The 23,206-nt window shown below is 36.9% G+C and overlaps 4 protein-coding genes across 5 annotated transcripts in view; all 4 read right to left on the bottom strand.

Annotated features, from left to right (window-relative positions):
- Window positions 1-8,081: 8,081 nt before the first annotated feature.
- On the bottom strand, window positions 8,082-8,672 carry LOC132165903 (uncharacterized). The gene has a single exon (XM_059576602.1). The coding sequence runs from the start codon at window positions 8,670-8,672 to the stop codon at window positions 8,082-8,084; it is 591 nt and encodes a 196-aa protein (XP_059432585.1).
- Window positions 8,673-12,526: 3,854 nt separating this feature from the next.
- On the bottom strand, window positions 12,527-13,102 carry LOC132165904 (uncharacterized). The gene has a single exon (XM_059576603.1). The coding sequence runs from the start codon at window positions 13,100-13,102 to the stop codon at window positions 12,527-12,529; it is 576 nt and encodes a 191-aa protein (XP_059432586.1).
- Window positions 13,103-18,131: 5,029 nt separating this feature from the next.
- LOC132166635 (uncharacterized) lies at window positions 18,132-18,792 on the bottom strand. Its single transcript, XM_059577483.1, has one exon. It carries the CDS (start codon window positions 18,737-18,739, stop codon window positions 18,164-18,166), a length of 576 nt encoding a protein of 191 aa, XP_059433466.1. The 5' UTR covers window positions 18,740-18,792; the 3' UTR covers window positions 18,132-18,163.
- Window positions 18,793-21,736: 2,944 nt separating this feature from the next.
- Window positions 21,737-23,206, bottom strand: part of LOC132166634 (ABC transporter D family member 1) — a 34,900-nt gene continuing 33,430 nt past the window's right edge. For both annotated transcript variants that reach the window (XM_059577481.1, XM_059577482.1), the window contains exons 23-26: window positions 22,798-22,961; window positions 22,658-22,710; window positions 22,469-22,547; window positions 21,737-22,258 (exon numbers count right to left, since the gene is read on the bottom strand). In XM_059577481.1, coding sequence (XP_059433464.1) covers window positions 22,172-22,258; window positions 22,469-22,547; window positions 22,658-22,710; window positions 22,798-22,961 — 383 coding nt within the window. In that variant the 3' untranslated portion in view covers window positions 21,737-22,171. The remainder of the gene's footprint in view (window positions 22,259-22,468; window positions 22,548-22,657; window positions 22,711-22,797; window positions 22,962-23,206) is intronic.

A 23,206-nucleotide genomic window follows, 5' to 3' on the forward strand; every position in this document is an offset into this window, starting at 1 on the left:
ACCAAGCTCAGAACGAGTCGCAGTCAAATTGCTTGCCATTATCCGTGATAAAAGCATGGGGAATGCCATACCGACATATGATGTTTTTCCATAAGAATCGTTCTATTGTCTTGGCTGTGATCTTTACTAAGGCTTCAACCTCTGCCCACTTGGTGAAATAATCTACAGCAACAACCGCGAACTGTGCATTTCCCCTGCTCCGAGGCAATGGTCCTACTATATCTACCCCCCATTGGGAGAAGGGCCAAGGTGAAGAGATTGCACTCAGGTCTTCAGGCGGTTGATGAGTGACGTTAGCGAATCGCTGGCACTTGTTACAATTTCTGACTATATCTGCCGAGTCCCGATTCATGTTGGGCCAATAGAAACCTGCTCGGACTGCTTTATGTGCTAATATTCTGGCTCCAGAATGGCTTCCACAGACCCCTTCATGGATCTCTCTAAGGATATAATTTCCTTCATCCTTTGAAATACATTTTAAGAGTGGCAACGTGAAACCCCTTTTGTAAAGGACTCAATTTATCATTGTGAACCTTTCTGTTCTTACCTTCAATCGGATAGCCAGTTTTTTATCTGAAGGAAGTATTCTTTTTTCCAGGTATTCCACGATTTCTAGCTGCCAATTAGGTACGGTCTCGGATGTCGAGACCGACACTGTCTCGGTAACTGATGACTGTGGAAGAATTTGGATAGGAGTCTCGGCTTCAATCTCTTTACTAGCCGTTGAGGCCATTCGGGCCAACTAGCCTGCTCTTTCATTCTCTGATCTCGGAATTTTCACAATGCTAAATTTCTCAAATAAAGCTTGCATATCCTGCACCTTAGATAAGTATAACTTCATCTTGTCTCCCTTGGCTTCGAATTCCCCTCTGATGTGCCCTACAACGACCTGGGAGTCACTCCGTACTTCGACAAATTTGGCTCCCATTTCAAGAGCTAAACCGAGTCTTGCCAAGACTGCCTCGTACTCGGCCTCATTATTCGTTGTTTTGAACTTCAACTTCAATGCACTGCATAATTCTTCCCCATCGGGAGTAATCATTATTATGCCTACTCCACCATGCTTTCTCGTAGATGATCCATCCACATAAATTACCCAGGTTTCGTCACTTGGCCAGATTGTGATATCTAGCAAGTTAGTGAATTCTGCCAGAAAATCAGCTAGTGTTTGGCCCTTGAGAGAATTCCGAGGGAGAAATTCGATATCAAATTCTCCCAGCTTGATAGCCCAGTTAGCTAATCTTCCCGAAAGATCTAGTTTCCTTAATACTTTCTTCAAAGGGTATTCAGTCAAAACCCTGATAGTATGAGCTTGGAAGTAGGGTCGGAGCTTTCTGGATGTTATAACCAAGGCAAAAGCTAGTTTCTCCATCTGGGGATATCTTTCTTCAGCGCCCCTCAAAGCTCTACTTGTAAAGTATACAGGCTTTTGAATTCCTTCTTCTTCTCGAATTAACGCAGCACTTACAGCCGTTTTGGACACGGCTAAGTACAAATATAGTACCTCCCCAAATGTTGTCTGGCTCAGCAAAGACGGCCTCATCAGGTATTCTTTCAGCTGTCTGAAGGCCTTTTCGCATTCGTCTGTCCATTCAAAGGCCTTTCGCAAGACTTTGAAAAACGGAAGACACTTGTCGATCGATCGTGAAATGAACCGATTTAGTGCTGCCACCCTTCCTGTCAATTGCTGAAGCTGTTTTAAGTTTCTAGGAGATTGCATATCCAAGACAGTTTGTATTTTTTCAGGATTGGCTTCTATTCCTCGGCTGGACACCATGTAACCAAGGAACTTTCCTGATGAAACTCCGAATGCACACTTTGAGGGATTCAACTTCATCCCGTACTTCTTCAAGGTTGTGAACGCCTCTTGCAAGTCGAGTATGTGTTTTTCTGGCAACACACTCTTGACCAGCATGTCATCGACGTATACTTCCATATTGCGTCCAATCTGGTCTCGGAACATCTTGTTTACCAGCCTCTGGTATGTTGCCCCTGCATTCTTCAAACCGAATGGCATGACCTTATAACAGTACAAGCCTCGGTCAGTTATGAACGCAGTTTTCTCACGGTCTTCTGGATGCATGTATATTTGGTTATAACCAGAGAAGGCGTCCATGAAGCTAAGTAATCCATATCCAGCTGCTGAATCCACCAATACATCAATGCGAGGTAATGGAAAACTGTCTTTTGGACAAGCTTTATTGAGGTCAGTGAAATCCACGCACATCCTCCACTTCCCATTGGACTTCTTGACCAATACTACATTAGCCAACCAATCGGGATAATATACTTCTTCAATGAAACGAGCTTTGAGAAGCTTCTCTACTTCTTTTGCTATGGCCACATTCCGTTCAGGGGCGAACTTTCTTCTTTTTTGCTTTACTGGTTTCACACTTGGATCCACATTTAGCTGGTGGAGGATGTCTTCAGGATCAATTCCTGGCATGTCTTCGTGAGTCCATGCAAAAACTTCTAAATTCCTTCTTAAGAAGATGATGAGGCCGTCTCGGATTTTGGGACTGAGCTGCGTCCCAATCTTCAAAGTCTTGTCTCCACTTATAACCATATCCTCCAGTGGTTCAGTTGGTTCCTCCTTTGGGTCATTCCTGTTATTCCCACCTACTATACCAATTACAATAGGAGTCGGATCCGAGGCCCTAAGACAAGCCATGGTGTTTGGGTAGTATGAAAATAGACGACTGTGGGTAGTATGAAAAGAGACGACTGTGGGTAGAGAGAAGAATTTATTCGATCTATAATATATTACTTACTCGTGATAACTTTTTTCCAACGCCCTTACTTACTCCTAATAACTTTTTTCCAACACCCGTAATAACTTTTTTTCAACACCCTTATTTACTCGTAATAACTTTTTTTCAACACCCGTAATAACTTTTTTCCCACACCCCTACTCTCTTGAGAGACGTATTGTAACATCTTCTCGCCTGGGTTTGATCTCCCTTCACTTCTTTGACTCCTTCTTTCGTCGGGAACTTCATCATCAAGTGGTATGTCGAAGTTACAGCCTTTAACTTATTCAAAGCAGGTCTACCGATAATGGCATTGTAGGACCCTGGTCGGTCAATAACCAAAAAATCTACCATCACAGTTTTTTGCTTAGGTGTTGTTCCTGCCGTTACAGGGAGTGAAATAAGACCAATCGGCTGGACCTGCTCTCCTACAAATCCAACCAGGGGAGAGCTAAATGGTGTGACCCTGTCACGATCGATACCCATTTGCTTAAAAACTGACCAGTACAGTATATCAGCCGAGCTTCCATTGTCCACCAGAATTCTGTGGATCATATGGTTGGCCACTGTTACAGTTACTACTAGCGGGTCATCATGGGGTTGCATTACCCCCCTAGCGTCCTTTTCAGAGAAAGAAAGGATAACTGAATCCTTTTTTGCAACTTCGGACGGTCTATGCACTGTAAAGACTTCATCGGCCTGTGTCTTCCTAGCATGGGCTTTCCTGGCCGAATTAGACTGTCCTCTACCAGCTATTCTTCCGGCAATAATATGGATTTCTCCAACTACTCCTTGATCCCGAGGGGGTCTCGGATCTTCTCTAGGACCATCATCCCGATCACATCTCGGCTCCCGTGCCCTTTCAGCTCGGTTTCCATCTAATAGGAGAGGTTGTTGATGCATCGCGCCTTGGTTCCTTTCCCCTGCTAGGAATCTTACCAGCCTTCCATTTCTAATGAAAGTTTCAATTTCCTGCCGCAAGGTTATGCAGTCTTCCGTCAAATGTCCATGATCATTGTGTTACTCGCAGAACTTTGTCCGATCTCGCTTCCTCGGATCACCCCGCAACTTACTTGGCCACCTGAAAGCTGGGTCTCTTCTGATCTCCATGAACACTTCGTTGACCCTGGTATTCAAAGGTGTGAACCTTCGATCTTCACGTCGCCGGGGTTCTGTCTTTGGGACTGATGGTACAGTCTTCTTTACTACTCTCTTCTGAAACTTTTCTTCCTTTGGAGCGGATGCTATAGGTGGCTCCTTTTTAGCGTCCTCTTTCTCCCGGTCTTCTTCCTCCTGACCCTTCGTGAGAGCCTTAATCATTTCTTCCTAATTAATATACTCTTCTATTTTTGGCGATAAACTCGGGAAGAGTTATTTCTGTAGAACTTTTTGATACTTCGGCCATTAGAGGCCCGTTTGGCCTGACTCCATGCCATAATGCGGACAATACCGTTTGATCCCCCGGATTATCCACTAGCAATTTTTCTTTATTGAACCTATGCATGAAATCCTTCAGGCTTTCTTCCTTCCCTTGACGCAATGACAGTAAGCAAGCCGAGTGCTTCCTCCTCTTCTTGGTAGCCAGGAATTGGCTTAAAAAAAGACTTCCAAGTTCTTTGAAACTATCTATCGACTTGGCAAGCAATCTGGCAAACCAGTCCTGAGCAACTCCTTCCAGAGTGAGAGGAAAGGCTCTGCATGCTATTTCATCTGGAAACCTATGAAGGGAAAAGTGAACACGGACGCTTTCCATATGTTCAGAAGGGTCGCTACTACCGTTAAACTCCTTGACGCGAGGCATCTTGAAGTTTTCAGGCAAAGGGAAACTTAACACTCGGTCAATGAAAGGCAGATCGGTGTTATCCATAAGCCCCGAAGCAGGGGTTTTTCCATCCTTTTCAGCTAGCCTGCGAGTTAGTTCTTCGTACTTCTTCTTTAAATCTTCCATGTCAGCACTCATCTGGGCCTCATTTTGCCCCTGAAATTGCTCCCTTCGAGGCCTAGTATGCTGAGACCTCTCTGGGTTATGCTGCTCACGATGCTCCTCATTCTGGACAGTAGTATGATGGCTAGCTTGGACTGAACTTGCTTCCTCATCGCGATGGGAACCTGCAGTTCGTTTCCCATCACGAATCTCCCTTCGCCTTTCCCTCTCACGCCGTTCTTCACGCCTTCGTGCTCGCTCTTGATCCCTCTGGCTATTACGGCCCTCTGCAGCTGTGAGCCTTACAGCCAGGTCTTCATTCTGCTTTTTCAGAACCTTCATGGATTCAGACATCTGCTTCATGAATTCGGCTAGATCGGATGGTGGTGGTACGTTGGAGGCTGCAGCAGTGGAACGGGTAGTCACCATTTTAGATTAGTAGAGAATTGATGAAAATCGAAGTTCCCACAGACGGCGCCAAACTGTTAATGCACAGTTTTCCAAAAGATGACGTGGCACGCTTGCCGAGCTTGAATTGGACCAACACCCGAACAATTTGACTGCACAACAAAGAAAGAAGAAGGATCGAAGTGACCGGGGGTGAGCCGGCGTGAGCACTCCGATGCCTAAGTCAGAATAGGAAAGGATGACAGTAACAACTACAGAGCTCAAATTATGAGAGTTGTGATTACCTTTGCTTTGATCATATGACTTGTATTTATAGGCATTGGAGAAAATCTGATTTCCCATTTGTTAAGGAATCTTATCCCTTGATATCGTCTAAACAAACATTTGAATGAAAAGATTATGTTTGTTAGTTCTTCCACGATTTAAGCGACTTGAAATCAGAGGATCAATTATAATATCTTTTGAGATATCAGAGTTGTTCCCTTTACTGAAACTTACATGTCCTGAGTTATTCTCGGACTTTTTAGTTTCTGCTAGAGGTTGCTTCAGATTTGTGGTCTCAGATAACATGAGTAGGTCTCATCTCGGATCACTTGATTAGGTCTCGGATGACATGAGTAGGTCTCGTCTCGGATCACCTGATTAGGTCTCGGACTTGGGCCTTTAGAGTAGGTCTCGGACTTGGGCCTCCTTTGGCTGGGCCCAAGGACTGCTCAATAAATTGCAAGCTAGTTCATGACCCAACAACTACTTTGCTAAAAAAAAAAAAAACTGATAATAACTAAATATAATTATTATCAACCTTTTAGAACATCTGCTAAAGATGTTATAATAGTGAGGCCACTACATATATATATATATATATATATATTGTGTTACATAGTCGACAAAATTGGTATTGCTTTTTGAGGAAGCTTCTCTTATGCTTACAATTTAGAGAAAGTAAAGCAGTGAGTTAAATCTTCGTACCATTTAAAAAAATTAAAAAGAAAAGGTCTTCATACCATAAAATATATTTAAGGTTTTGATGACATGAAATGAATCATATTAGATTGTGTAGAAGATTACATCAAATAAAAATAAGCCCTCAACATCCTTGAAGGGCTACATATTAATTTAAAATGACTCTGAGTTGCAAAGTGTTGTGTACCAATTGTAATGCTATATCCACCACCTCAATCATGGAGAGGAAAGGAATATTTTTATTGCCACTCATGGGATGCTTATCTACTTAAATTGTGCCATTCTATAAAACGAAAGATGGCAATTTTTGTTTTTTTTTCCTATTGATGGGACTTGTTCTCTTATATTTTTCAATACTAATATTAGGAGGAAAAGGATGGAGGAGAGAAGACAAGGAAAGGAAAGAAAGGAGGAGGAGAAAGGCGGAAGGAATCATCGAAAGAGTCGGGAAAGCATACTCATATGACAACCAAACAACCAAATATTTAGGCATCGTTTGGTTTGCGGAATAGACCCTTAGATTAGACTAGCTAACACTAGATATAATTAGTCCTTTGTTTGGTAACACTCTATTCTTGGGAATAGTCTATTCTCATGGGACTACTAATCTCATACACACAAGATTAGCTAAGCCACTCAAAAATGGCTTTCCGGGTCACGAAAGTGGCTTAGCTAATCCTTTCCCATGTGATTAAAAAAATCCTGTAAATTGCTACAAAAAACCCCACTTGTGGGATTAAATTTCGTTTTCTCTCTTTGATTCTTCTATATTTCGTTCTCTCTCTCTCTTTCTCTATCTCTCTGTTTCTCTTTTATTCGTCTCTATATTTTGTTATCTCTCTTTCTCTTTTCTCTCTAATTCTTCTGGTACAGTTTTTCTGGAAGTGCAAACGAAAATTTTTTTTTCTCTGTGTTGTCTCCCTTCTCTATACTCTCTCTTCTCTGTACCTTTCTCAATTTTATTTATTTTTTATTTTTTTAATTCTGTTTTTTTATTTCTTTTGATTCACTGTATCGTTTCTCTTTGATTTTATTCTCTCAGTCTATTTGTTTTTTTATTTTATTTTATTTCTATTTCTCCATCTCTCTTCTCTATACCATTTCTCATTTTTTTTTTTTTTTTTTTTTTTTTTTTTTCGGATAAATAGAATCGGTAAGGTTTTTATAAAATACAAATATATAATCTATTTTTTGATTTCTTTTGATTCTCTATACATTCTCCAACTATATTTTTTGATTTCAAGATTGAGTTTGATTTTGTTTACTCCAACTATATTTTTTTATATAAATAATTTTGTAGCATAATTGCAAAAAAAAAAAAAAAACAAGTCCACATACCTCACATAATTAAAAAAAAATAATAATAATAAAAAATTATAGTAAAGTTGTTTATGTTTCAAAAAAAAAGAAAAAAGAATGAAAGTCTTTAATAATATAAATTGTATTTGTATTATAACGGTATTTTAGGAAATTTGATCACAATATGATTCAATTCACGCATTGAACCAAACGAAGGGATAGGATTATTGGGTTAGCTAGTCTATTCCAGCGTTACAACCAAACAAAGGAATATGAATAACTAATTTACTACACACTCTTCTATTTCCAGTAGTAACTAATCATTTTTCAATGGACTAGACATTCTGTCAACTAAATGAGGCCTTAGGGTCCGTTTAGGTTTGCGGTTTAAGGGTTTGACAAAATCGTAATTTAGCCTTTAAAATCTTATTTTAATCAAACTAAATTGTGAGTTTTGAAAAAAAAATACATATTGCCTTACGATTTGAAAACGCAAATTTTTTATGTTTTCGAATCGCAATTTTATTAAAACATAATCTCAAACGATATTTTTTATCTTCGAAATCACGATGATTGATTAAAAAAAAAATGCGTTAGAAAATTACTCCTGTATATGAAAAGAACAGTTCAACTTCAACTCTTTTTTTCTTTTCGAATTTGGATTCTCTTCCTCTTCACATGTACATCTATAAAAACAAAAAATTCTACCGAATTTCATAAAAACAAATAATTGTGCCTTAAAAAGCCTCCAAAGCAGCCGCAAGGGCAAAAATGTCATAATCTTCACAACTGTACCCAAGAAAATCTTTACACCCACAGTACTCATCATGATCATCCCACTTCTTGACATTCCCATTTCTCCTTCTCCCCTTCTCCTCCATTGCAGGAACTTGAACTTTCATCCCCACTTGCAGCTTAGGCGGCTTGCTGACACCCACGTGTCCCATCGGGACCCACTTCACCATTTCCATGTTCGGTGACTCACAGACTTCTTTCCACGGAATCTCTGCCCTCCCCAAGAGCTGTGACCCCCCAATCCTCCCAAGAACAGGCACTTTGCTCCGCCGCCGGAGCTCGAAAACCACGTTTTCTTGCTTTAGGCTGTCCATGGAGTCTTGGGAAACAAAGCAATCCAACGAGAAGGACTCGTTCCAACAGAGGTCGGATTTGGAGGAGATTTCTCGGGTGTTAAGCCGAATTCTTTTGTTGTTTCCCGCAGAAAGATAGTATCTGACAAAGAGCGTGCCAGTGGAGTTAAAATCCACGTTTTTTGCTTGCATGATTGTCAGATTGCAAGTAAGAGAAGAAAGCTGGTGAGGAGCGCCCATTGGAGTGAAAAAGAGTGAAAAGGCTGAGGGTTTGTTTTGTGTGTTAGAGTGGTTGGCATGCGAGGATATATATATAGAGTTTGCATACATTGTAGGAAGATAAAGATTGTATATATTTTATGAATAAACCAGCTGGAAAGCTAGATTCTTTTTAGTGCTAATAAAGATCTCTGTACATTTAAACTAACATAAAAATGGATCGTATGAGATTGTGCAGATGATCATGTTGAATTAAAATAAACCTTTAAGATTACTTTGCAAGTTGCCAAAAATAACCCCACCCCACTAAAAAGTAAAGAAAAGAAAAAGGGTTTTGGAGGTCGACGTGGAAGTTCATCGTTGAAGTTCATTTCTTTGACTGATCGGAACTTTACAAGTGGAAATTAGGCAAGTTCTGCTCTTGACAGTCAAAACAGGTTCATCCACGTGTACACACATATAGATTGCCTTTATCATTTTCCTATAATATGTAGATCGAATGAAGAATCCTTGCATGCCAATTGGTCACCAATTTGGTTTGACTGACAGGTATGACTGCATGTTTTTGGTAAGATATTCTTGTAGCAAGCAACAGTACCGGTAGGATTGAGGAAGCTCCCCGCATTCATTACTAATTAGAGAGTTTTAGGCACCAAGATTTTTATTGATTTTTTACTTTCTCTTGGGTGTTATTTGAATTCAAAGATTTAAAATTAAGGGATTTCGAGGAGAAGAGAAATGATAAAAATTATATTTCATCTCATTTTTTATTCATTTTAGTATAATGAATGAGCGTGAGTTTATGTGAGTTTACAAATCTAATAAAAGTAATGTACCTATGTACATGCTTCTTTGAAAAATATATAATTGTTAGTATAAATTGTTTGGTTTGAATTTTAACAACGTAAACTTGAAGTTTAAATTTCTCACTTCAAAAATATAATAATATTTTCTATCTAATTATTACATATTCATATATTAATAAGGTTTAATTCTGTTTATGACTTTAATCAATATATAGAATACATGTGTATTTTTCGTACTTTATTCATAACGTTTAACAACGGTTCAAAACCATTCCCACTAATTCCTCCTACTCCAAGCCAGTCACGGAATTCTCATTTATTATTATTTTTTATTTTTTATTTTTAAGAAAAAAGGAATCCCCTTGAGGGATTCTATTTTGTGTAACCATACTAAAGGTCAAACTTTGAGTCCGTGCAAAGCACACCTTCTGTACAGATCAGACAAACTTGGGGTGAGTGATCCCAAAAATTGGTAGCATTTATATATGAGGATTCAAATCCCACCCGGCCTTGATGAACCTTAACCCCACCGATGACCGAGGCTTGCACCACTAGGTCAAATTTTTGGTATAATGTTTTAAGAAAAAGTGTTAGCTAGCTACATCTATGCTATCATTTCAAAATGACTAATTAATTAGAGTTTTCTTATAATTCATTATAAAATCCAATTTCACCTACTAACAATTGACAATGTGAGACTTAACACTCGTAATTATCTTTATAAACCACACACTCTATATAGATTACTCATTATCTTTTCAATATATGATCTAAGGTGTTACATTTGAGATGGCCAAGTACTTCTATTTAAATGAACCATTAATTAATCCTCTCTAATCTTCTTTTCTTTTTCTTTTTCTTTTTTCAAAAAAATAAATAAATAAATAAAGAAGAAAGGAAGATAGTTAACCTAGCGATTCCTTATACTATTCCTAAGGTTTGCTTGGATAAATTTTACTATTATTATTATCCGAATTTTGTAAAAAAGGTGGAAAAGTTCTAACATTGTCACTTGTTAAAATATTGGTTAAATGATTAAATTTATTTTTTCTTATAAGCTCAAAAATAGAAATCTTTAAGCTCAAAATAAAATGCAATCTTTAAAAACAAAAAAACAAAAATGCAATCTTACTTTTTCTCTAGGCTCTGAGCTTCTTCGTTGGTGAGCTGACTTCTGTTGAGGACTATGCTCATTTTATCGGACGGTTGAGAATGCACACACACAAGTGTTCGTATGAAGAACTATACAGTTTTCACCAGAGAAATCAAGAGGCAATGCTTGGTGAGAATAAAGGCTGGATATGGTGGCCGGAATGTCTGACGGAGGGACCTCCGACCAGGTGAGCAAATTAATCCGTTGTACGTGGACATGTGAGGCTTCCTCGATCACTGGTGTGCTTCTCTCCATTATCTCTTTCTCTCTCTCTCTCTCTCTGAGTGACTACGCGAGTGAGTTTTCTAAATGTCAGACCAGTCGACTCTGTGTTTGAGATAAAGGTCTTGGGTAGTATAAATGTTGTTCACGTAACTAATATAGTTTGTTTTTTTAGGAAAATTTTATAATAAATCCCTAAATCAATGCATGAAAACTAAAAATACTCTCAATATTTATTTATTTATTAACTCATTAAGTTCATCGAAACCCTTCCGTTATATTTTATTCCAATTTGATAACATCTGTCAATCCAACCCAAAACACACTTTTTTTTTCTTTTCCCAAGAGGTAGCTTAATCGGCTGGGATCATGCCTAATAAAGCGGATGTCACTAGTTCGAATCTCCCTCCCCCTCTTGTGCATACATGTTAAAAAAAAAAAAAAAAAAAAGGGACCTTTTTGCCCAAGCTGTAAAAAATGGAATCTTATGCTTTATTGACCCCTGTATTCATGTTTTAAAAGTGAGGAACTCCTCTTATGCATAAAATTTGGAGGAAGTAAAGCAAAGAGCTAAATCTTCGCACCATAAAATATGTTTAAGCTATTTATGGGATGAAATGAATCATATTAGATTGTGTGGAAGATTACATCAAATAATAATAAGTCCCCTAGATCTTTGAAGGGTCATATTAATTTAAAACGACCCTATGTTGCAAGTTGCAACAGTGTTGTGCACTAATTGTAATGCTATATCCACCACGCCAACTCAGAGGGAGGAAAGGAATAATTTTATCGCACTCATAGGAAGTAGGAAGCTTATTTGCTTAAATTGTGCCATCCTATAAAACGAAAGCGAGCAATTTTTTTTTTTTTTTTCTTTTCTTTCTTGGATTTTTTTCTATTGATGTGATGTCTACATTTTTCCTTGCAAGCTCGCGACTCAATGTCCAATGCTCTAAGTGGTGCGGAGTATCGGACCATGAATTAGTTTGGTGGATCATGGCTATACCTCTATGCTTGGTTCGCAGCCGACACGCAAAGTGGGGTGGAGCCCGAGTACTGCATGGCCTATAGGTGAAACCAGGATCACCCAGATAAAATAAAATTAAAAAAAAAAAAAAAATTTGTTCTCTTATATTTCAATACTAATATTGGGAGGAAAAGAAGGCCGAAAGGAGAGGGAGGGAAAGGAGGAGGAAGGAGGAAGCGATCATCAAAGGAGTTGGGAAAACATGCTCACTTTACAACCGAACAGCCAAGTATTTAAAGTTCGATTGGATTTGCAATTTTAAAATGTGTGTTTAAAAAGCGCATGATTATGGGTTTGGCAAACTCGCACTTTTGATATTTAAAATCGTAATTTAGCGTTTAAAATTGTGCGTTTTTTTTTTAAAAAATCTCATTATCTATGATTTAGAAACGTATATTTTTTATGTTTTTAAATTGCAATTATCTAAAAACGCGGCATAAAACACTTTTTCCTATGATTTAGTTTAAAATTGCATTTTTGTCTATGCAATCATAATGATTCATTAAAAGAAAATCATTAGAAAATTACCTCTATATATGAAAAGAACAGTGAAACTTCAACTCTCTTTTTTCTTGTTCTTGTTTTCATATGTACATATATAAAAAAAAAAAAAAAAATTCCGACTTCCCGAATTTACAGAAACAAATATGTGTGCCTAAAAGGCCTAAAAAGCAGCCGCAATTGCAAAAATGTCATAATCTTCACAACTATACCCATGAAAATCTTTACACCCACAGCACCCATCATCCCACTTCTTGACATTCCCATTTCTCCTTCTCCCCATCTCCTCCATTGCAGGAACTTGAACTTTGATCCCCACTTGCAGCTTAGGCGGCTTGCTGACACCCACGTGTCCCATCGGGACCCACTTCACCATTTCCATGTTCGGTGACTCACAGACTTCTTTCCACGGAATCTCTACCCTCCCCAAGAGCTGTGACCCACCAATCCTCCCAAGAACAGGCACTTTGTTCCTCCGCCGGAGCTCAAAAACCACGTTTTCTTGCTTTAGGCTATCCATGGAGTCTTGGGAACCAAAGCAATCCAGCGAGAAGGACTCGTTCCAACAGAGATCGGATTTGGAAGAGATTTCTCCGGTGTTAAGCCGAATTCTTTTGTTGTTTCCCGCAGAAAGATAGTATCTGACAAAGAGCGTGCCAGTGGAGTTAAAATCCACGTTTTTGGCTTGCATGATTGTCAGATTACAAGTAAGAGAAGAAAGCTGGTGAGGAGCGCCCATTGAGAGTGAAAAAGAGAGAAAAAGCTGAGGGTTTGTTTTGTGGGTTAGATGGGTTGGCATGTGAGGATATATATAGATCGAGTTTGCATACATTGTAGGAAGATAAAGATTAATTGTATATATTTTATGAATCAACCAGCTGAAAAGCTAGATTCTTTTTAGTGCTAATAAAGATCGCTGTACAATATTTAAACTAACATAAAAATGGATCGTATGAGATTGTGTAGATGATCATGTTGAATTAAAATAAGCCTTTAAGATTACTTTGCAAGTTGCAAAAATAACCCCCACCCCACTAAAAAGAAAAGAAAAAGGGTTTTGGAGGTCGACGTGGAAGTTCATCGTTGAACTTCACTTCTTTGACTGATCGGAACTTTACAAGTGGAAATTAGGCAATTCTTCTTTTGACAGTCAAAACAGGTTCATACACGTACGTGTACACACATATAGATATATAATATGTAGAATGAAGAATCCTTGCATGCCAATTGGTCACCAATTTGGTTTGACTGACAGGTATGACTGCATGTTTTTGGTAAGATATTCTTATTGCAAGCAACAGTGCCGGTAGGATTGATCAAGAAGCTTACCGCTTTAAGTAGAGAAGTTTTAGACACCTAGAATTTTATTGATTTTTTACTTTTCTCTTGGGTCTTATAATTTGAATTCGAGGATTTAAAATTAAGAGATTTCGAGAAGAGAAATGATAAAAAATTATTTTCCATCTTATTTTTTGTTTGTTTTGGTCTAGTGAATAGATGAATCTACTATTGAATTTGTATGAGACCTACATAAATTCACAAATCTAATGGTAAATTCATTAAATTCGTAAAAAGAGATAGTTGAAAGAATGATGTGTAACATGCTTCGATGAAAAATAACTGTTAGTATATCGGAGACATGTTACAGTTACACAACCATCTTTTTTAACAAATTCAATAGATCAATTATTAAATTTGTGGAGACATATGAACCCCACACAAATTTAATGATGAATTCATTTAATTCATTATGAAAATGGTTAAAAGATGGTTGAAATAAGAATGAATTCTATCATTTCTCTAAATTATTTGGTTTGAATTTTATCAATGTAAACTTGAAGTTTAAATTTCCCACTTCATAAATGTACTTATTATTTATAATAATATTTTCTATCCAATCATTTCATATTCATGTATTAATAAGGTTTAATTCTGTTTATGAATTTCTTCTAAAAAAAAAAAAAAAAAATTCTATTTATGAATTTAATCAATATATAGAATACATGTGTATTTTTCATACTCTATTCATAACATTTAACAACGGTTCAAAACCATTCTCACTAACTTTTTCGACATTATTCTAATTCCTTAATATTAAGAATATACGCTGGTCTTTTAATAAAAAGAAATTATTCATCTCAATATTTTTTCCATCCATCTCATCCTACAAACACGGCAGGCTTTAGCAGAGCCCCGCAAAGAGGGGTGGGGGACCCTCCCTTCCCTGACTCCTTTTTTTTTTTGGCTTATTTCTCTTTTGTTACAGGCTCTAGCTAGCTCCACCACGCCGGGTGTGCAATCCTCCATTTCTGCCGTGTCCTTTTTCGGGGTTGATGGGTCTCTTGGATCGGATTGTTTAAAGCTCGATCTACATCCCTTCATCAGACTCACCTTGACACGAGCCCATCCTCCACGCGCACCGGCCTTGCCTGCTTTCCAACGACACCTGCCGCTTTTGATTCTGGCCCCCGCGACGAATCGTGACTCACACACGTCTGAGCGTGGTTTTTTCGCACTCTGGCCAGAATCTTCAGGCGGCCTCCGGTGGTGTTTGTGGGCTTTTGTGATTTTTCTTTATTTTCTCTCTATTTTTCGTTTTCGCTTATGTTATGGTCCTGTCCTTTTGGGTTGAGGATCTGAATAATTTCCTGACTTGCGAGTCGAGGAGGATGAGTTTCGGCATAGGGTATCTGCTCCCTAGGCCAAGAAATATATGCTACCTATGCATTGAGTTGAGTCTGTCTGGAACAGATATGTTATTACAACTGAAGATTAGTCATGAGTTAGCCGAAGATTCATAGATAGGTCTTAAATGTTAGATTGTTATGTATGTATCTATGACTTGTAATCTCGTAGTTTCGGCTATGATTTTCTTAAAGCTTTTGCTCTGTGATGTGAGAGCATTTCTGCTTGTGATTCTTTTTCTATTAATGAGATCAGAATGTTTTCCCCTTCAAAAAAAAAAAAAAAAAATTTCCACTAATTCCTTTGGCTCGGAACTGGATAATATTTAGTTAGTTATAGTGGATGAGTATTTTTGTCTTTTCACATTTTGAGGGGACAAAAATACCCTTCCACTATAACTAACTAGATATTCTCCAGTTCAAATGAAATGAAGAGATCCTAATTTGGCTAGAAGCCAATCATGGAATTATCATTTATTATTATTTTTTATTTTTAAGGAAAAAGGAATCCCCTTGAGGGATACTATTTTGTGTAACCATTCTAAAGGTCAAACTTTGAGTTCATGCAAAGCACACCTTTTGTACAGTTCAGACAAAATTGGGGTGAGTGATCCCAAAAATTGGTAGCATTTATACATGAGGATTCAAATCCCACCCTTGATGAACCTTTACCACCGAAGACCGCGGCTTGCACCACTAGGCCAAATTTTTGGTGTAACAACCTAGGAAAAAGTGCTAGTTACATTTATGCTATTATCTCAAAATGACTAATCAATTGGAGTTTCCCTATAATTCATTATAAAACCAAATTTCACCTACTAACAATTGACAATGTGAGACTTAACACTCGTGATTATCTTTATAAACCACACACTTTATATAGATTACTCATTATCTTTTCAATATATGATTTAGGTGTTACATTTGAGATGGGCCAAGTACTTCTATTTAAATGAACCATTAATCCTCTCTAATCTTCTTAAAAAAAAAAAAAATGAAGAAGAAGAAGAAGAAAGGAAGATAGTTAACCTAGAGATTCCTTATACTATTCCTAAGGTTTGCTTAGATAAATTTTATTATTATTATCCGAATTTTGTAAAAAAGGTGGAAAAGTTTTAACATTGTCACTTATTAAAATATTGATTAAATGAGTAAATTTATTTTTTCTTATAAGCTAAAAAATAGAAATCCTTAAGCTTAGAATAAAATGCAATCTTTAAAAACAAAAAAGCTAAAAAATAGAAATCCTTAAGCTTAGAATAAAATGCAATCTTTAAAAACAAAAAAACAAAAATGCAATCTTACTTTTTCTCTAGGCTCTGAGCTTTTTCATTGGTGCATTGACTTCTGTTAAGGACTTTGCTCATTTTATCGGATGGCTGAGAATGCACACACGCAAGTGTTTGTATGCAGAGTTGTACATTTATCACCAGAGAAATCAAGAGGCAGTGCCTAGTGAGAACAAGGGCCGGATACGGTGGCCGGAATGTCTGACAGAGGGACCTCCGACCAAGTGAGCAAATCCGTTGTGGATGTGTGAGGCTTCCTCACTGGTGTGCTTTTCTCCATTATCTCTCTCTCTCTCTGCGCGCGCAATTGAGTTTTCTAAATGTTAGACCAGTTGACTCTGCCTTTGATATATTTAAAAAAAAAATTTTGAAAATTTAATTTCGTATCGATAAAGGTCTTGGGTCGTGTAAATGTTGTTCACCAAACTAATATAGTTTGTTTTATAAGGAAAATTTTATAATAAATCCATGAATTAGCGCGTGAAAACTAAAAATACTCTCAATGTTTTAACTCATTAAGTTCATCGAAACCCTTCCGTTATATTTTCTTCCAATTTTCTAACATCTGTCAATCCAATCCAAAACGCACTGTTTTGTCCAAGCTATAAAAAATGGAATCTTATGTTTTATTCACCCCTGTATTCATGTTCTAAAACTGAGGAACTCCTCTGGTGCATAGAATTTGGAGGAAGTAAAGCAGAGAGCTAAATCTTCGCACCATAAAATATATTTAAGCTAATTATGGGATGAAATGAATCATATTAGATTGTATGGAAGATTACATCAAATAAACATAAGTCCAAATCATATTAAATTGTGTGGAAGATTACATCAAATAAAAATAAGTCCCCTAGATCCTTGAAGGGCCATATTAATTTAAAACGACCCTAAGTTGCAAGTTGCAACAGTGTTGTGTACCAATTGTAATGCTATATCCACCACCCCAACTCAGAGGGAGGAAAGGAATAATTTTATCGCCACTCATAGGAAGCTTATCTGCTTAAATTGTGCCATCCTATAAAACGAAAGAGAGCAATTTTTTTTTTTTTCTTTCTCTCTTTTTTTTTTTTTTATTGATGGGATGTCTAAATTTTCCCTTGCAATTAGTTTTTTTTTTTTTTTAGTAAAATCGTGTTCTCTTATATTTCAATACTAATATTGGGAGGAAAAGAAGGCCAAGAGGAGAGAGAGGAAAAGAAAGGAGGAGGAAGGCGGAAGGCAGAAGCGATCATCAAAGGAGTCGGAAAGCATTCTCACTTGACAACCAAACAGCCAAGTATTTAAGGTTCGATTGGATTTGTTATTTTAACATGTATGTTTAAAAAGTGCATGATTAAGCGTTTGGGAAACTCACACTTTGATATTTAAAATTGCAGTTTAGCGTTTAAAATTGTGCTTTTCAAAAAAAATCTCACTGACTAACCGAACCGAACCGACGTTTGTATAAAAATCTTTAACTGATTACTGACCGACTTTTGACAGTAGACGGTTAATGTCGGTTTGGTTGCAGTTGGTAGGCAGTAAACAATTAATCTGCCCACCCCTATCTACAATTGAGAAACATATATTTTTTATGTTTTTGAAATCGCAATTATCTAAAAATGTGGCATCAAGCACTTTTTTTCTACCATTTAGTTTAACATTGCATTTTTATCTATGCAATCATAATGATTGATTAAAAGAAAATCATTAACAAATTACCCCTATATATGACAAGAACAGTGAAACTTCAACTCTTCTGTTTTTTTCTTTTCACGTGTACATGTATAAAAAAACAAAATTCCGACTTCCCGAATTTACAAAAACAATTAAGTGTGCCTAAAAGGCCTAAAAAGCAGCCGCAAGTGCAAAAATGTCATAATCTTCACAACTATACCCATGAAAATCTTTACACCCACAGCACTCATCATCCCACTTCTTGACATTCCCATTTCTCCTTCTCCCCATCTCCTCCATTGCAGGAACTTGAACTTTCATCCCCACTTGCAGCTTAGGCGGCTTGCTGACACCCACGTGTCCCATCGGGACCCACTTCACCATTTCCATGTCCGGTGACTCACAGACTTCTTTCCACGGAATCTCTACCCTCCCCAAGAGTTGTGACCCACCAATCCTCCCAAGAACAGGCACTTTGTTCCTCCGCCGGAGCTCGAAAACCACGTTTTCTTGCTTTAGGCTATCCATGGAGTCTTGGGAACCAAAGCAATCCAACGAGAAGGACTCGTTCCAACAGAGATCGGATTTGGAAGAGATTTCTCGGGTGTTAAGCCGAATTCTTTTGTTGTTTCCTGCAGAAAGATAGTATCTGACAAAGAGTGTGCCACTGGAGTTAAAATCCACGTTTTTTGCTTGCATGATTGTCAAATTACAAGTAAGAGAAGAAAGCTGGTGAGGAGCGCCCATTGAGAGTGAAAAAGAGTGAAAAGGCTGAGGGTTTGTTTTGTGTGTTAGAGTGGTTGGCATGTGAGGATATATATATAGAGTTTGCATACATTGTAGGAAGATAAAGATTGTATATATTTTATGAATCAACCAGCTGGAAAGCTAGATTCTTTTTAGTGCTAATGAAGATCTCTGTACATTTAAACTAACATAAAAATGGATCGTATAAGATTGTGCAGATGATCATGTTGAATTAAAAATTTAAAATAAGCCTTTAAGATACTTTGCAAGTTGCAAAAGTGTTGACATCCTGCCCCATCCCACTAAAAAGAAATAGGGTTTCGGCACCGGCCCGTGGAAGTTCACCGTCCGGTGGTTCACTTCTTTGACTGATCGGAACTGTACAAGTGGAAATTAGGCAATTCTGCTTTTGACGGTCAAAACAGGTTCATACACGTACGTATATATATATATATGAAGAACGAAGAATGAAGAATCCTTGCATGCCAATTGATCACCAATTTAGTTTGACTGACAGGTGTGCCTGCATTTTTTGGTACAGATATTCTTATAGTTATAGTGGTAGGATTGAGGAAGCTTCCCGCTTTAATTGGAAGTTTTAGACACGTAAAATTATGTTGCAACTGCTGCATCACCAATTTTTTTTTTTTTTTCCTGGGCCAATTACTTCTATTTAAATGAACCATTAATCCTCTCTCTCTCTCTCTCTCTCTCTCTTTTAATGATTAATTGGTTCTAAAAAGAGGAAGGGAAGAGACTTAAACCAGTAATTCCTTATACTATTCCTAAGGTTTGCTGAAATAAATTTATTATTATTATCATCCCAATTTTGTGAAAATGGTGGAAAAGTTTTAATCTATTAATCCATGTTGCAGTTAAAGTAGAGTCCCCAAAGTTGCATAGAAGCTTTAATTATTTATTATTATCAATTTTTGGGATAATGGTTTAAAAGTTCTAATGAGAATTCCTGTATATATAGTTCTCAGTAAATGCTAGAGTGTAGGGTATTGGTAAGTTGGCCTATTTGTTCCATTTTCAATCGTAGTCTCATCCCACTGTTTAACAGTTTTTAAAGGATTATGGGCATGCCAGTTTGCCGCTAATTATATTTAACTTAATTTAATTTTTTTATCGATGTTAAACCATCGTATATTTTTGGGAAAAAAGCAAAATGAGTCTTTTTGGTTTACCTGATTTGCAATTAACTCCATGTGGTATCAAAATAAACTCAAAAGTCTTTGAGGTATGTCAAAAAAATAATTTCGCCCATACAGTCAAATTCCGTCCATTGACTTAACAGATTCTTATAACGTGAAACGTTAGAACTAATAAAATTGTGATACTTGTCATCTTTAAGTCAGTTTCACACTAACAGAATCTGTTAAATTAGTGGACGGAATTTGACTATAGAGACTAAATTATTTTTTTGACATACCTCAGAGACTTTTGAGTTTATTTTAATACTACATGGAACTAATTATAAATCAGGCAAACTACAAAGACTAATTTTACATTTTCCCTATAAAAATGAGTTTACAACCCAAGAGGCTTAACAAAATCCCCAGAAGATCCATTCCACATTATTTTGTTACAGTTTACTAGAAAGGAGATCAGAGTTCTTGGTCTTTTGGGTTTTTTATAATCCACTAGAGGAGAGAGATTGTGACCCCTGCACACTTCTGTTAAGAAAATACTAAAGTTAGAGATTGTGATCCACAAGTTGCTACAAAAGTGATGGCTTATGCTGCTTCATGCTTATCCACATTCAGCTGGAGTTAATCGTCTTATGTGTATCATAGTAAGCCAAGCAAGCCAATCTTGCTTTGCTAACTTCTCAGGGATACTGCTTTTGGAATTTAGATCCTGTCGGACCTTTTTCCATAAATTATCCGTAAACCATTAGATTTAAAAAACGTGATACAACAAGTTGACAATTTTTAAGCGTATTCAATACGAATTTAAGAGGTGGGGATTAAGGAATCTGACTCATTTATTTAAATGAGTCAAATTATTTTTAACTTATATAATCTTATATCCATGTCTCGACATAACTCGAATCAAACACTTGACATTTAGGGTTGCCAATTTTTACCCGCCCGCAAACTCGATAGGAACTCAATATAAAATTAGCTAATTAGGTTAGGATTTACCAGTATAATTTTAGGGAAATGCTTAGTGTTCTTCTAGTGTTCTCCCAACTGTGATGTGACTTTTAAAATCACCAATAGATTAAAAGTCAATAATAATTCAACGGCAATTTTAAAAGTCACATCACAGTTGGAAGAATACTAAGAGAATACTAGAAGAACACTTAGCATTTCTCATAATTTTATACTCATGTTTCGACACTACCTTGAAAAAAAAAAAATAGCCACACCTTAGGCTAAGATCGGATAAATAATGAGTATTTCCTTGTTAACGTGGGTGACGGGCCCAGCGCTCTCTATAGCCAAGTACTTCACCAGCTTCATTAGCCTACATACTGAAGAAATCAAAAGTAATTATATTTTAAAAGAAAAACATGTATATTGGATGCCAACTAGGTTAATTAGAAAAATAAATATATTGGGATATCAACTGGGTTAATTAAATTAAATTGTGGTCATTTAAAAAGGAATTTTTCTGACCACAATCACAGCTAAGTGGTGGTAGCATCATACAGCACGACCCCAACTTACGTTGTGACTTCTTTCAGGCCAATGAAAGACAAAATCATTGGCCTATCCTAGTGTGTATAACAACGATGTCCTTAATTTTTATTATTGTGAAAGGACTTTTACGAAAGTAAAACTCAAGTAGAAGCAATATGGGTCAATAATATAACTCCAAATGATTATAAGATTAATGAAAGAATGAGTCATAGAAGCAACTGCTTGAAGAAGAGGCTTAATGTCATCATAAGCTATAAGGGTTTTTTTATAAAGACCCCTTTCATAAAATAAGTCATATCCCAAGGTTTCACAAACAAAAAGGAAAACCACACGCAAAATGAGATGCTAAAAAAGTAAAAACTTTTACTTCTGCCATTTTATTAATGGGGGCTAATCAATATGATAGATTTCGAATTCTTACAACATATGACTGACCAAATAGCTAATAAAAAGGGAAAGGAAAAATAGGGAAGGACAAACAAACAAAAAAAAAAAAAACTGTACAAATAGGATATCTTTATGCTACAGAAGCTATGACATGCTTGTATGCTACAATCATATTATCCATTGTTTAATAGTTTCTGCACTTGGATTGATCTAATTGGCTTCTGCTTTGAGCCCCCCCGAAGTATACAGAACAATAATTCACGGCACGTGCCAAAAAAAAAAAATCAATTTGATTAGCAAATCCAACTTTGGCTTGCTCCCATCTCAACGTGCAAGAATTAGGAACATCTTACTCGGTAAATGGAAGTCATTGCAGATGCTAGCAGAGTTGAATTTATTGCTCGATTAATCGAAGTTCCCAGTTGCCCTCGCCATCAATTAGCCGCAATTCAAACGAATGGAACGGTATTAGGGCCGGACGCTGCCAAATACAAAACCAAGAGATAAACATAATGATTAATAATTTATAATCCAGTACAAATATCAAAACACTTGGTGGAGATAAACAAATCACACTGCATTATCCTATGGTGAAATGCATTGCACAGTTCATCTCGAGTATCCCAGCAGAAAGAGGAAATTTCAAATTATTCACCAAATCAAACAAGATGTGCTAATTTTATATACTTACTTGTGAGGAGGTAACAACCGTGATGCCCAAATCCTTTGCAAGCCTATAAAGGTGTTCTTCAACATCAACACTTGTTGCACTGCAATTTCAGAAAAAGGTAAGCATAAAACCAAGATATCATATAGATGGCAAGCATTTTTTTTTAAGAAATAATAATAAAAGAAAAGGATGTGTGGGTTCATAACATACTTGGTACACTCATCAAGGATGCCAAATTTAGGCTTGTGAAAGAATAAGCGCGCCTGTAAAATAGAAAGTATCATGTCAAACAATACAGAAATCCTTCATTACATTCTTCATGGTACGGACTTTGTAAATATTTGACTCACCATGCCTAATCTCTGCTGCTCTCCAAGAGAAAGAATGTCTTCCCATTTCAGATCAGCATCCCAACCACCTTCTTCTCTTTCCAAAAGATAATTTAATCGAACATTCTCCAAAATAGTTTTCAAACGTGAATCCAGAATGCTTTTGGTGTCAGCAACATTTTGACCTGCATTTTCACAATTACAATCCACAACGGAATAATGGCAAGAAATCATAAATGACACTGCCTTTTTTTAAACAATGGCAAGAAGAATATAAGAAAAGCAGGCAGTATCTGCTTCACACATATGCACAGATAAAAAGGTCAACTGATAGAATTTTCTTTGAATTTCTTGATGCAGAGATGAGAGACTAAAAGTGCTGTCACAATCACCCACTATAATGTTCCAAAAAGCTGTCACTTTCTTACTA

Source organism: Corylus avellana, chromosome ca11, assembly GCF_901000735.1.
Source record: "Corylus avellana chromosome ca11, CavTom2PMs-1.0".
NCBI classification, from domain to species: domain Eukaryota; kingdom Viridiplantae; phylum Streptophyta; class Magnoliopsida; order Fagales; family Betulaceae; genus Corylus; species Corylus avellana.